The sequence below is a fragment of the Vulpes vulpes genome, chromosome 6 (genome assembly GCF_048418805.1).
Source record: "Vulpes vulpes isolate BD-2025 chromosome 6, VulVul3, whole genome shotgun sequence".
Classification (NCBI taxonomy): Eukaryota; Metazoa; Chordata; class Mammalia; order Carnivora; family Canidae; genus Vulpes; species Vulpes vulpes.
Window position 1 is genome coordinate 57,352,410 of NC_132785.1, and position 15,387 is coordinate 57,367,796.

General features: G+C 38.2%; 1 protein-coding gene across 17 annotated transcripts in view; it reads left to right on the forward strand.

Annotated features, from left to right (window-relative positions):
- The window catches only part of MYO16 (myosin XVI), a 591,124-nt gene that overhangs the window by 325,068 nt on the left and 250,669 nt on the right, over positions 1–15,387 (forward strand). For all 17 annotated transcript variants that reach the window (XR_012002051.1, XM_072761001.1, XM_072761005.1 and 14 more), the window contains one exon: positions 6,099–6,246. Coding sequence is in view for 16 of the 17 variants with exons in the window: in XM_072761001.1 (XP_072617102.1) it covers positions 6,099–6,246 (148 nt within the window). In the remaining variant the exon portion in view is untranslated. The remainder of the gene's footprint in view (positions 1–6,098; positions 6,247–15,387) is intronic.

The window sequence follows — 15,387 nt, forward strand, 5'->3', positions numbered from 1 at the left end:
CCATATCCTCCCCAACCTCCATGCACCCGACCCCACCTGGTCCAAGTTCCCCAGCCTCATTGGACATTTTAAGCTCCTTGGTTGCCTGAGGCCACAGCTTAGTTTTTCCTCTTGGCTGCCTGAGGGAGGCTTGTCTTTTCTCCTGGAATGGGCAGGCTGCTCTCACTCTACTGGTTTCATTTCAAATCACTTCTTCAAAGAAACCCCCTTTTCTTCCCCAACCCGCTCTTTCTAATGTGATCCCTGGATCTCAGCTCTGTTCACTCCAGATCTGTCTCCTTCCTTATTTTTTTTTCCACAGCACTTATCAAAATCTGAAAGTGTCCTTTTCATGATTTGTCTGGTCAGTTGCTGTTTGTGTCTCCTATTAGGATATAAAACTGTTGGTAGTGCAGATCCGGTCTGCCTGGTGTAGAGTGGGCACTCATTAAGTATTCGTTGGATTGAGTCATCTAAGGAATGGATGTAAAGCATTAATAAAATGAGGCAGCCATTCTTCATTTCAGGGAGGAAATTATGACATGAATTCATGCATATCAACAAAGAGTACATATTAGTGGGAGTTTAAATAGATAAGGAAAGCTATCAACATTTAACTCTGTATATATATATATAGATATATATATATCTATATATATATATATATATATTTTTTTTTTTTTAACTAGAGCCAATTCCTCTTCATAATGACAATTTCTGTGTGGTAAGAATAGACCAGTTTGATGCCTCCTTAGTGGCCACTCTGTCCCGTGAGACTTGGTAGAATGGCAATGTGTGGAAGTGTCTGGAAAGGGAGGCGGGTGCAGAACCCACATGTGGGAGGTGAAGAATACTTGGCTCCTGCATTACCTGTGCCCTGAAGACACTCACATGTATTTTAAGCAGAAACTGAAATCTACTCACAATCAGAAATGTCTCCCAAGGCTTCGTTATCTACTTGGGCAACTTAACCTCACAGTTAAAGCAAATGGGGTGAAAAATCTGTGAGGGCCTTTGCTTGTGACTTCTTAAAGACAAACCAGAAGACCGTCTTCATCTTCATTGTTAACATCATCAATTATCCTTAGTATTGTACTTTGTACTCCCAATTGGCCATTCTTTTAGAAGTTTCAGAGTGCTATAATTGATCTTATTTCCTTTAAGGAGCAGCATCTTTTATTGCCCAAAAGCCAGATGAATTTCAACATGAAAAGGCCTACAGTAGAATTTAAATGAGGCAAACATCTGAAAAGCTCCAGCACAGAGCCTGGTACACTGCAGGTGCCTTCAAAACAGTCCCTTCCCCTTGGAGGCCACAGGAAGCCTGGGACCTTTATATCTCTTCATCCTCATGTTAGTATGGGGACAGCGAAGTTAGGAGGAATGTGGAAATTGACAGTGTCAGATTCAGGACCAGGAGCCATACGTAGGCTCCTAGTTGAGGCACCCATCCTCATACCATCCCTTGAGTTAATTTGGAATAATGAAGTCAAAAGAAATGCATAAGGGTGAAAGAGAGAATATTTGGATATATAAATTAATTTGGCAATGTGTGCTTTTGGTGACTGCTAATTGAAGACATGATGGGGCTCTTTGGGAAGAGATCCTAACTGGTCATGATTTATAACTAGAAGCGGGGTGGGGCATGGTGATAGTGAGTGCTAGAAAGTTTCTGGAAATCAATGGGAAGGGCAGTGAGGGCAGGTATTTGTCTATCTTGAAGATAAAGAAATTCATTTCCCTCATTTTTAATAACTGAATAAAAATTAATATAGCTCTATAAAATACTTACATGCATATTATGTCATATATAAACTGCGAGCTTGTATGTTTTTACGGTGCCAAAACTTTCTGAGAAACGTATTTGTATGTAGATTTCTGGAAAGATAGAGGATCACGGGTATATTTCTAGTCAGGAATATTGTTGAAATAAAACATCTTTTAAAACATATAGGTCTTGAGAAGTCAAAAAATCAGTTAGCAAGAAGTTTCTTTCTCCATGTGGACATTTAAATGAATGAGTCAAAACTCCTTAACTCCATACCTATCATTTTCTTTCCTTTATTTCAATGTCATTTCAGATGCAACAAAATGGCTGGCATTTTCTCTATTTGGAAGAATATTAAAGTCTCACAGAAATTTGAATTTTTGGTTGTTTTGTGTTTACTTCTAGCTAAAAGCTCCTTTAAGATTTTTTTTTTTTTTTCAAAATCCTACTGATCAGAATCCTGCTAACCCACAGCAATTTTATTCACTGCGGGAGATGAGCTAACTGGGATGATTACTAATTACACTGTTTTTGAATTTAGATTAAAGGTATTGAAGTCACTCTATGATGTGGAATTTGATTAGTTTTGAATGCTGCTCTAAATGAAGCTAGTATATTGGCTGGGACAAATAGGTCTCAGGTCAGCCTTTTCTCTGAGTACAGAAGCATGATGGTCAAGAGACAGTTGTTCAGCTCTCTGTTCCCTCTCAGTATTTCTGTAGTTGATGACTAAAAAATAATGGGAAGGAACAACTATGGCAGTTTATTTCTTATGCAATTTTAGAAACATCCTCTTGAGCATGGGTAATATTATTAATACTACATGGAAAATGTTTTCAGCAAATAATTTGCTTAAGAAAAAAAAAAGAGAGGAAAGAAAGTGTAGTAATTAAGATTTCTTCTTGAAATTATCACCTGATTTAATACTCAAGGAGAGATGGGAAAAAAACTACACTACCCCATTCTAATTTTAGCATCACCTTTGGGCAACTAATTAAAGGGATATTTTGAAAGAGCCTATCTTTATGCACATAGAACAACTTTTCTAAAAAGTTTCTAATAAGACAACTTTCCTTAATAGGGAGTATTAATTTTGAGGGTTTTGGTTTTTTTGTTTTTTGTTTTTCACTGATAATCATTATGACAGGCTGAATTGACCACTTAATGAATTTTGCCAGAGGGAAAGCATGTATTAGTGGTTCCATTTGTTCAAGTAGATTTGCTATATAAAACCAAAACTAGGGGACCTCACATTTTTGCTTTTGGAGGCAGGACTCTAGAATAATTATCAGCAGACTCATTACACAAGATGATGTTCCTAGTTCAGATATAGGATATAATTACATCCATTTGACTTCTTAAGAATGGCTGCCTTTTAATTAAAAAAGAAATCACTGACCATAGATCCTTACTTTAGAGGGGGAAACTACAGTAATTCACAGTTACATTTGAAACTAAATTCCTTAATTGTTGACTGGCTATTCATAATGATAAGAATAAACTCAAGGACATGTTTTATGTCAGATTATATTTGTGCACAAAAGATCCATGTTGGGTCATGAACAAGGTAAGAATGTCCCCTCTCACCACTTATTTTCAATATTGTACTGGAAGTCCTAGCTAATGCAGTAGGCAAGAAAAAAATATATATATATACATACAGATTGAGATGAAAGAAATAAAACTATCTTTGTTCATAGATGACATGATTATCTCTGTAGAAATTTGGAAAGAATCAAGAACAAAAATCTCCTGAACTAGTAAGCCAACAAGGTTGCAGGATATATGGTTAATATACAAAAGTCAATTGCCTTCCTATATGTCAACAATGAACTATTGGGATTTGACATTAAAAACACAATATTATTTCTACTACCACCAAAAAATTAAGTACTTAGGTATAAATCTAACAAAATATTTACAATATCTTTATGAGGAAAACTACAAAACCCTGATTAAAAATCAAAGAAGGTCTGGGACGCTTGGGTGGCTCAGCAGTTGAACTTTTGCCTTCAGTTCAGGGCATTATCCTGGTCCAGGGATCGAGTCCCACATCAGGCTCCCTGTGAGGAGCCTGCTTCTCCCTCCTCTGTCTATGTCTCTGCCTCTCTTTGTGTATCTCATGAATAAATAAATAAACAAATCTTTTAAAAAATCAAAGAAGATATAAATAGATGGAGAGATATTCAATGTTCATGGATAGGAAGGCTTAATATCGTTAAGATACCAGTTTTTCCCAATTTGATCTATAAATTCAACACAATCGTAATAGAAATCCCAGCAGGCTATTTTGTATATTGACATAAAATTTATAGAGAGAGTTAAAAGATCCAGAATAGCCAATGCAACATTTAAAATGAAAAACAAAGCTGGAAGACTGGTGCTACCCAACTTCAAGAAGTACTCTAAAGCTTCAGTAATCAAGACAGTGTGGTATTGGTGAAAGAAGAGACAAATAGATCAAAGGAACAGAATGGGGAGCCCAGAAAGAGAACCACAAAAATGTACTTAACTGATCTTTAACAAACGAATAAGGCAATTTAGTAGAGAAATTAATAGTCATTTCAACAAATTATGCTAAAACAGCAGGGCATCCACATACAAAAAAAAAAAAAAAAACAAAACCTCAAAATGGATTGTAAATGTAAAAACAAAACTGTAAAACTCTTTAAGAGATACTATAAGATAAATTGTTACATGACCTTGTATTTGGCAATGACTCTTTGATATAACACTAAAAACACAATTCATGAAAGAAATAATTGATAAGCTGAACTTCATTAAAGTTAAAAAATGACCATTCTGTGAAAGGCACTGTTGAGAGAATGAAATGATGAGCCACAGATAAGCAAAAAATATTGGCAAAAAACACATCTGATAAAGGACTGATGCAACGAACTCTTAGTACTCAACAATAGGAAAACAATCTAATGACAAGCAGTGTATGTTCTCATTCATTTGGGGAATATAAATAATAGTGAAAGGGAATATAAAGGAAGGGAGAAGAAATGTTGGGAAATATCAGGAAGGGAGACAGAACATAAAGACTCCTAACTCGGGGAAACGAACTAGGGGTGGTGGAAGGGGGGAGGAGGGCGGGTGTTGGAGGGGAATGGGTGACGGGCACTGAGGTGGACACTTGACGGGATGAGCACTGGGTGTTTTTCTGTATGTTGGTAAATTGAACACCAATAAAAATTAATTTAAAAAAAAATGGTCAAAATATCTAGACACTTCACCAAGGAAGATACATGAATGGAAAATAAGCATATGAAAAGACGCTCTACATTATAGGTCATCTAGGAAACATGAACTAAAACAAAAATGAAATACCCCTGCAAACTTATTGGAATGTCTAAAATTCAAAACACTGACAATACTAACTACTGGCAAGGATGTGGACCAACAGGAACTCTGATTAATTGCTTTGTGGGGATGCAAAATGGTATAGCCACTTCGGAAGACAGTTTGGTGGTATTTCACAAAGCTAAACATAGTCTTACCATACGATCCAGGAATCACAGTCCGTGGTATTTACCCAACTGAGTTGAAAACTTATGTCCACACATAATGTGGATACAAATGTTTATAGCAGCTTTATTCATAATTGCAGAAACTGTAAGCAACCACAATGTCCTTGATTAGGTGAAGGGTAAATAAGCTGTAGTCCACTCATATGATGGATTATTATTCACTCATATAGGAAATGAGCTATCAAGCCATGAAAAGAAAAAGAAGTACCTTAAATATGTATTCTTGAATTAAAGAAACTGAAATGATTACAATCTGAACAGTTTAAATACTGTATGATTCTAACTATAAAACATCTGGGAAAGGTAAATCTATAGAAACAGTAAAAAGAACAGTAGGTGTCAGGGGTTAGAGAAGGAGGAAGGTATGGAGCATGGGTTTTTTAGAGCAGTGAAACAATTTTGTATGTCACTACACTGGCAGATACATGGTATTATGAATTTCTTAAAATCCAAAAAGTATACCACACAAAGAGCAAATACCAACATAAATTTGTAGACTTTGTTTTGGTTAATAATGAAGTATCTATATTGGCTCATCAATTTTAGCAAATTTACGACACTAATGCAGGATGTTAATGAAGGGGAAGCCATGTGTTGGGAGGAGGGAGGGTATGGTGAAACCCTCAAGATTTTCTGCTTAGTTTTTCTGGAAAGCTAAAAACTGCTCTCAAAAAAAAAAATCTACGGATGTTTTTCAAAAGCTCTGTATTTGAAAATAGCTTCATTATCATCTCTTGCAATTAATGAGTTTGTGTAAATTTATGGGAACAAAATTAGTAATGCCATTTAACAAGATCACTTTTTTTTTTCTTAACCAGCCAGAATTTATACATATATGCTCGAGAAATCCAGACTTATTTCACAACCTCTTGGCCAGAGCAATTTTCTCATTTTCTACTTGCTGATGGATGGGTTATCTGCTGAAGAAAAATATGGACTTCACCTTAGTAATTTATATGCCCACCGGTAAGTGACTGCATATTTTCTATATAGTAATTCTGTCTTCGAGTTGTGATGGCATTTTAGCAGTCTTAAATTTTCTTATTTTTCGGAGAAGTGGTAAGTCAAGGAGAGTAATTGGGTGCTGTTAGGTTACAGCCTTCTGTGTAACAGGATTGTAACAGTTTATTGAATGTGTATGGATCTGTGTGTCTGTTTTAACATGTTTCTATTTTCCTACTTTTCAGATCAGATTTTAAAAATTAGTGTGCATATAAACTTTTATATTCCTTTGGGTGTTTTGGATATAACATTAGTAATGCATTCCTAATCTGTGGTAGTCTTTTGAAATAATGGGAGATGTTATTTGGCAATCATTATTCATTAGTAACAGATGAAATTGCATGATGGCTGAAGAAGACAAACAGTACACATAAACTAAAGAGCTGGTTTTCTGCACGGGGGCCAGAAAGCATCTGTTAAAATGCAGGTGCATTGGTCATAGGATGGGATGGAGGTGAGAGAGTCATAAAGGCAACAAGCTGAGAAATGTCTTCACGTTGTGTGCATTTCCGACAACTATCTGATGTGTCTCCCCATCCCCATGAAGACTGGTCCAGATTTGGGTCAGGGTGAAAAGGAAACAGTGAGGGGAGGAAGCCCCATTCAGGAGAGAAGAAGATGAAAGGAGGGAGCAAGAGGGTGCTGGGCATGCTGAGCCAAGCTCACTAGTAAATCCCTGGCAGGGCAGAGGCACTGATCTCAGGAAGACACGGATTTATTTCAGATACCTGTTAACACCTGATTTGTAGTTTATTGAGTGTTTGTGGTTGGATCCAAGAAGAAAGGTGTGTGTTTTCATAATTTTTGAGAAATCTTGTGAGAAGAGTTAAACAGCACTTGGAGAGGAAGGGTGCGTCCTGAAGTCTTGCTGGTTGAGGCAAGTCTATGGGTAGAGGAGTCTATGGGGCATCTCTCTTCATTTAGATGCCAATGTGAGAGATGAGGGGTTTTGGCGGGGGCGATGGGGTCTCGAGGACGCCGAGCTCCTGAAATGGGTTGAAAAGGCATTGAGACAACCTCCATGGTGGCCATTGCTGAGAAGTGTTACTGACAGTGGGACATGGGGCCAGATGAAGAGAATGAAATGATCAAATCCTGATTTACCTGGACATTATTAACCCCGCATTCAATTTACCTGAAGATACCCGGAAGTACAGGGACAATGTGTCTTATTGAGTGGGAGGAAACTAGTCAAGCAGTTAAGAAAGGCCTTCTCAAAATTGTGTTTTATTTGAAGTGAAAGGCTTTGGGGTTTACTGTGCTCCCAAACAACAGGGATTCCAAAAAGAAAGAAAACACTAGTCCTGGAGCATGGGAGCTCAGGTAAAAGTGATAAAAAAAACTAGGGCACTAGAAAAGTTTTTTAAACCAAATTCCCTCGTTTCATAAAGGAGGAACTCAAACCCAGAACTATAAAGAGGCTGAAGTCATTTAACAGCAGTGCCAAAAACTCATTCCCAGGTTTTAGCCTTTGTTTTGCCACGATGAACATGTCCAGTGGGAGACATTGTCCCTGGGAAGAAAAGCATCACATTGGAAAGCAGGGGTCAGGTGTTAGGAGTAGGTGCGAGGGAGGAAAGTCTTAACAGGCTTCTGTGTTTAGAATCTTGCTTACAAATAAAAACTCAACATTTATAGCAGATAATTGGTTCGGGTAGGTGGGGGTTGCCTGTGTATATTTGCATGCGTGCACTTGGCATTTCAGACATACAGCCACTGATGAGTAAAGGACCATAATCTCATCTACTGTTCAAAGAAACAATTTAACTTCTGGGTCTGAGGTTTGGACTGTCTCTCCAAATGTGTGAGCGTGGGAGCAGAAAACAAGCTTTTCTTTATTGAGGTCCAGTTCCAGCATTCATCCCTCTTTGCTAAAGAGAGTTTGGAATCACTCAGGCTATTTAGAAAGTCACAGTCAGGGGTTGCTTTGTGAGAAGCTCCAACAGGAAAGAACTCAGCAAAATCATGAATCATTCAATTCCCTTGAACAAAGAGGTTATTTTATTAAAATGTATTATAAATATCTAATGGGAACAAAACAACATTCCTCAATAAAAATACACACCACAACCCCAGATTCATAAAAATATCAGTTGGAACATTTGTACAATGAGAATTCTGCAGACATAATGTTCTTTAATAATAAAATAAGCTGTTTTGCAAGTTACAGTGCATGATATATCACACTATTTTTGTGGTTTGTTCTGTGTGGGTCTTCTCACTTTTGCAGCTCTGGCAGGACTTGAGGAGTTCATATTTGTCTGATGTATGATTTGGGGTTAGGGTGTAATCTTTATTTGTCTTAACGACCATAATTTTTGAAATTGGCTTGTTTGCAGTCGGCAGTATAAATCTTAACTTGCTAACTTTCTGACTTTCACAACTCTGTGTCCCTTCCAAAATTCCTCCTGAAAATCAGCACTTGATTCACGTGGGAAAAGTCACTGTAGTATGTGAAGAGTACTGTTACTACCCTCACGTCTACTCATCTGATCTTCTTTAAAAAGGTGTCAATGTACCTATTAAATAGACAATCTGAATATGCCTTTGCTTTTGCAGTCAATGCTCATTCCACAGTGCAGCTCCTATTGAAATGTTGATGAAGTATGTTGAATCTTAAGGTAAATACTATAAAGAATTGCAAGTCTGCTTCCTCCAAATGCACCTTGTCTCCTCTTCATTAATAACAACTCATTACCTGCATGAAACAGGAAATACGCCTGTAACAGTAACTGGGAGTTGGAGACATATTCAATATCTGTTCTTATGTAATTGAACTCCAAAGAGAAGGAAACATTGTCGGAGCTGATACTTTATAATTAAAGCTACAAAAGTGTTTTTTTTTAAACTTTGACTCTGTTTTTGGAACTCAAAGTTTTCAAAGCCTCACATGAAAATTTATGGAGGTTTATTTCAGTGTTAAATGCACCTAAAAATACTTTCCTGCTTACAAAATTGGAAGGATACCTAGAACAAGCAGATAGCACTCTTGCTTAACTATGGGAATATAAATGGTACAGATGTGAGTTCCTATAGCTGAACTGCATGGAAATAATATTTGTAACACTTTGCATAAGGGTCTTTCTGTACAGACTGTTAAAACAACAACAATGATGACAAGGAAAAGTCTAATATTTTAAGCAATGGAAATAAAGATTGCATTTATCAAGAATTCCCACTAGATGGCGAACTCTCCACAGAGTCAGGACAAAAAAACCTCAAGGTTTCTTTTTTATTTATGGTTCTTCCTATGATTTATTTCTTCTTTTTCCTGGCTGTTTGTTTTTCAAGTTCTATTTCAGATTCCTTTGTACGGAATAAATATAGGTCTGTGTTCGTGAGAATTGAGCTTTAATGAAAGTTAGAAATAGTCATTAATTGCTGATCTTCAACCCCTTTTTATGGGTTTAATCCCAAAACAGATGGGCTCTGAAATGCAAAGAAGTTATTCCTAATCTTCCTCCTTACTGATGAGCCAGGGAAATGATTGTGATGCCGCATAGTAACATTTTCAGAAAAGGTCAGATTTTGAATTATAAGCTGAAAGCAAGCAATCGTTGACTCAGAGCGCGTGACCTGCTTCTAACCTTGTGTGTTAGTGGAAGGAAACTCTGACTCATCAAGTATTTGAACTTGTGATTGCTGCCTGGGAGTACACCTGTCACAGTAGACGCTGTGGCAATTAACTCTCAGTACAAGTCCTTTTTTTTTTTTTTTTTTTTTTGCTTAGGATTTATTATGCACATTTACCTTTGAGAAAGTCTCACATAATTAAAAAATAGCTGAGGGTAAATGTAAATATTATTTGAGGATGACTCTTGTTGGTTTTGTGATATAATAAAAGATTTATGTGGCCACATAGTTTAGGAAGCAAATTTTGAAAGTGCTTCCCAAAGTTTCAAGATAAGAGGAGTCAAAATTGATTTCTACTGGACTCTATTATTAGTTATCTAAATAATCATCACAATTATAGTGTGTACACCGTAAGGAGCAGCACCCGTCATATTCTAGACCTTGTCCTACTGTCATCCCCCGTGCGTCTCTGAATCCTCAGCTATAAGTGAGCAGAGGGTACATGACCACATCTATGCTGAATGGACCAGGGCCTGAAGACAGAGAGGTTGACCAGGAGCCAGATAGGAACCCAAGTCTTACTCACTCTTGGCTTTAACTCTGTACTGTGTCCTCTGCAAAGCTACCTATAAACTGGCAACCACTGCCTTCGCAACTTTGTGTCAAGGACATTTTTAAGGAAAATGAAAGTGAAAGCACAGTGTTTGTGTACATTTTTAAAATTTGAAACTAGTTAAGCAAAACTAACTTAGGACATTGTGGAGGTTGTCACCTCTGCCATAAAAAGCAATTCTGGGTTACTTCTTTATCAAGTAGCATAATTAAAATTTTAAGCCACAAGAGATTGTATTAACCTAGCTGAAGGTTAATAGAAAGGGTGGGGTCACTTCTGTAAATGGGCAGGTAGGTTTCACTTGTGGAAGCCAACAGCAAGGAGTCAACATCAGGGCTTTCTTACTTCTTTTTGCTCTTGAGTGATGTGTCCCCAGAAGAGGGAGAGGGAGAAAAAAACCCACTCGGACACCAGGCACTTTAGTCTGCAGAACCCTGTAGGAGAATTAAGAGTATTCTAAATTGTTTTTATAATAAGTCTGAAGCACAGAGAGATATGTAGCTTAATCAATGATATTTAGCGAGTAAGTCTAGTAAATGAAAAAGTCAAATTCCAAACCCAGGTATGTGTGGCCTCAAATTTTCTGTTCATTAGAACTCTTTGATTGCAAATGTCAGATACCTAACACTAACACATTTAAGAAAGAAAAGAAAGAAGGAAGGAAGGAAAGAAGGAAGGAAGGAAGGAAGGAAGGAAAGAAAGAAAGAAAGAAAGAAAGAAAGAAAGAAAGAAAGAAAAAGAAAGAAAGAAAGAAAAAAGGTAAGAATAGAGAAAAAAGAAAAATAAAGAGGTTTGTGGGGATCATATAACTAACTGGAAAAGAAAGAAGTGGTGCTGGTTACAGGCATCACTAGATCCTAGAACTCACATCTGCCTCTGTCACTCTGCCTCTCTCATTCTCTCTCTTTCTCTCTCTCATCTGTCTGACTTCACATGTTTTTGAACATGTTGAGGAATGTGACACACACAGCCCTAATCTTCCACATTTTAGGAGCCCTGGAGTGGAAGTAGAAGTTCTCTTTCCTCTCTCCAAGAGGCCACCTTGGCAGGCTGACCCAGGTCCCTGAGTCCAGGGGAAGGGTGGAGGATAGGAGATGTTTAGCCACAGAAGCAGACAGGGGAGTTGGGCATGAGCAAACACATAGCCACATGGAGCCTGTTCCTTCCACTCCATCACGCTCTGGTTGCCAGGCTGATCCCCCACCACCCACAAGAGGGTCAGCCCCTGCGTCAGGACACAGCTGTCAGGAATCCTGGGCAGCAGGTGCAGCTCTGCTCCTGCTGAGTGACTGTGGTGCAGCTTACCCTGTGGACTTTCTAACCGACTGGGCCAAATAGCTACCCATCTACAGGACCATTAATAATGTAGACATATCTCAGGAGGCCTGCAAATAAAAGTTGTAAGGGCTTTCCAGATAATTTCCGTTTGATGTATGTTTACCCCAAAAATATTTTTGGGGATTAAAGGTTAAAACAACACTATGATGAGCACCTTGATGGCTCAGGTGATTGAACATCTTACTCTTGGTTTCCACTCAGTTCACGATCTCAGGGTCTTGGGATCAAGCCTCATGTTGGGCTCTGGGCTCAGTGTGAAGTCTGCTTGAGATTCTCTCTCTCCCTCCCGCTCTGCCCCTCCCCTCTCTCATGCGTGCACACACACACTCTCTCTCAAATAAAATAATTAAAATATTTAAAAATACATTATGATCCATCCAATCTGCAATATTATTAGCTTGTATGTAAGAATTTTGACTTCTGAATATACCTCAAAAATTCAGAGTCCTACTTTAAGTCATTGATGTTTGTTATATGGGGACATCTATTGTTTTTGTTGGTGGTAGTCTTTTGATACTTCCAAAACTAATCAAAGCCATCATGATTGAACACTCTTCATGGATTTTCCTATTTGTCTATTCATGGTGCTAATTATGGAAAGTTGTTTTTGATTTTTCCGTGTTGCAGAAAGGGTACCTGAGAGCTGTGGTTACTTGGTTAACCAGCATGGAGTAGATGTGATATTTGGACTCTAATCTCAATTCTCAATTACTTGTATAAATAGTTTTGAAATTACTCGATAGTGTGAATCAGTTTGCATACAGATAACTTTTAGTGCCTCAACTACTACTTCAGAAAATCATTTGCTGAATTCAACTTTGTAATTCTTTTTAATTCTTCAAAAAATTTTTTAAAGATTTTACTTATTCATGAGAGACACAGAGAAAGACAGGCAGAGAGACATAGACAGAGGGGGAAGCAGACCCCTTGCAGGCAGCCTGATGTGGGACTCAATCCCTGGACCTGGGAGTCACTCTCTGAGCCAAAGGTAGATGCTCCACTGCTGAACCACCCAGGCATCCCTTTATCAACTTTTTGACAATAATAGCATTGTCAAAATTTTGAGGGTACATTAACACATACAAATAAACATGTGTACATATATGTATAGGCACATAAAGATCAACAGGAAACTACCTTTAAGACTATATTAAATGAAAAAAAAAAGACTATATTAAATGTTTCACTGACAATGAGTGCCAGGCACTGTGCTCAGTAATTACTTTTATTATTTAATTCTTTTAGCAATTCTATGGTATAGATACTAATATTGCTCCTGTTTAATAGATGAGCACCCTGAGATCTACAGGATATGTAACCTCCCAGGGTTGTGCAGGAAGGAAATAAACGAACAGTGATTTCAAATCCGGCAGGCTGTCTCCAGAACCCAAGTGCTCAGCCACTTTCCACTGATCACTATTTGTCCTTTTAGGGAAGTGTGATACAGCCAACCTTAGAGCTTAGAAACTGACATGCTGTTCTGAGACATAACATTAATACCATTGTCTGTACCCTCACTATTTGAAGAAGACAGATGAAAATATATTACACTCTTTAGAGTTTTGTTTTTGTTCCTTGAAATTCCAGTTTGGTTGTGTTCACTTTCCCAGTTGCCAATGCAAAAAGAAGATATCCTGATCCCCAAATATTCTCACATTTTTGTTCTTTATTTGATTTTATTTATTTAATTTTGAGACACATAGAGATAGATAGATAGAGGGAGCACCTGGGAGTGGGGAGAAGGCAGAGGGAGAGGGAGAGAGAGAATCCCAAGCAGGCACCATGCCTAGTGCAGAGCCTGATGCAGGACTTGATCTCATGACCCTTGAGATCATGACCTGAGCTGAAATCAAGAGTTGGGGGCTTAACTGAATGAGCCACCCAGGCGCCCAACATCCTTGTTCTTTAAATGCAACACCCAGTGCTGACCATTTTGGTATCCTCTCTCTCCCTCTCTCTCTCTCTCTCTCTCTCTCTCTCTCTTCCCTGGCCAGGTCTGGCCTACTCCCATCCTTTCTGCACAGATTCTTATTTGCCTGCCTCTTCAATCTCCCTCTTTACATTCATGTCAGATTAATACTTGGTAAATTCCAATTTAACTATGAAACCTCCTAGCTCAGAAATATTTCATAAATATTGCTTTTCTGTCATATCAAATAAAGTCTTTTTGATGATACAAGGAAACAGAGCTGGTGAGGCCGTAGGGAATTTGAAGGAAGAACATTGTTAACATGTTCTTTGAGATTCTCTCTATTCTTGTCTCAGACTGCCGCAGAGTGGAGTTGAGTATCAGTCCAGAAAATGTAGTTTTATGCTGAGTGAAGAAATAAGCTCAGTTGACATTAGATGATTAGTCACCATGTTTATCTTTCAGTTATGAAAAAGGAAATCCACTCTTGTATTATGAGAGTTAAATGCTCTGAGTCTTACTTTCCTAGTCAGTAAAATAGATGTAAAAATTTGTAGTATAGACCTTCAATTGACTCTTCACAGTTCTCAAATACAAACTGTTCTGAAAACCAAAAATCTATTTATGACTCATGTGCTGATGAAGAGACTAACATGACCTGAACTCATCTGAAGCAAAATCTAAATGTGAATTGATAGGAATGTATTTATGATCCTTATATATTTCTCACTTATTGAGAAGGTTCGTATGGTTTTTCCCAGAATTAAAATAGTTGATGAAAACATATCGTCAACCTCACTGGGAATATAAACAATCTATTGACTTACAAAAGAACAAATAATCTGGATAACAGAACATGTTTGTCTCCAAAAGTTCAGGATAAAGTGTTTGGGCTTATGTCCATCGAGTTTGTGTAGGTATGAAACCATGGCGGTATTATGTTTCTCACCAAGGTGAAGACTCAAACTTACCTCAGGACTGCAAGGCAAGAGCTCACTGAAGATCACATCCACATCTGTCTCTGTGTCTGACAGCAGGGTCCCTTCCACTTTCAAGATTCTCCTTCCTTCTCCATCTCTCTCATCTCTGTCTCTCCATTTACGATTATTTCCCCCTCATACATAAAAATTATTTTGTTGCATTCTAAATTATGAAGAACTCTATCAAGATGGTAGATGGGCACGGCTTTAGAGGACCATCACTCCACCAGTGGTGGCAATGTCATCTGTCAATGGAGGTGTGACTCTGCACACTCAAGGAGCTTGTGGAGAAAGAGCCACAGGGCATGCTCAAAGGTTAGCTTGGTGACTCCTCATTATTTTAGAGGGACTCATTCACAGTTTCATATGAGGGAGAGTTTATCTCCTTCTTTTCAAAACCTACTCATGTGACGGTAGCAAACAGCATCCCGTGCTCAGGTGTGACCTGAATCCCATCCACCCTATATGTCAGGCTACTGTAATAGAGGTCATTTCTTTTGCCCCCAGCCCTACTTGTCAGTCTCATCCACTGTTGACACCTGGCAGTGCCATATTGGCCTTCCTCTGGGTCAGAGAGAGGTGGAGTGACCATCTCCTGTGACAGGTGAGCCATCCCTACCATCCCAGCCCATGGTTGCTCCAGCCTGGCTTTATCCCCTTCCTGAGTCAGTGACCACACTACATGAAAATAT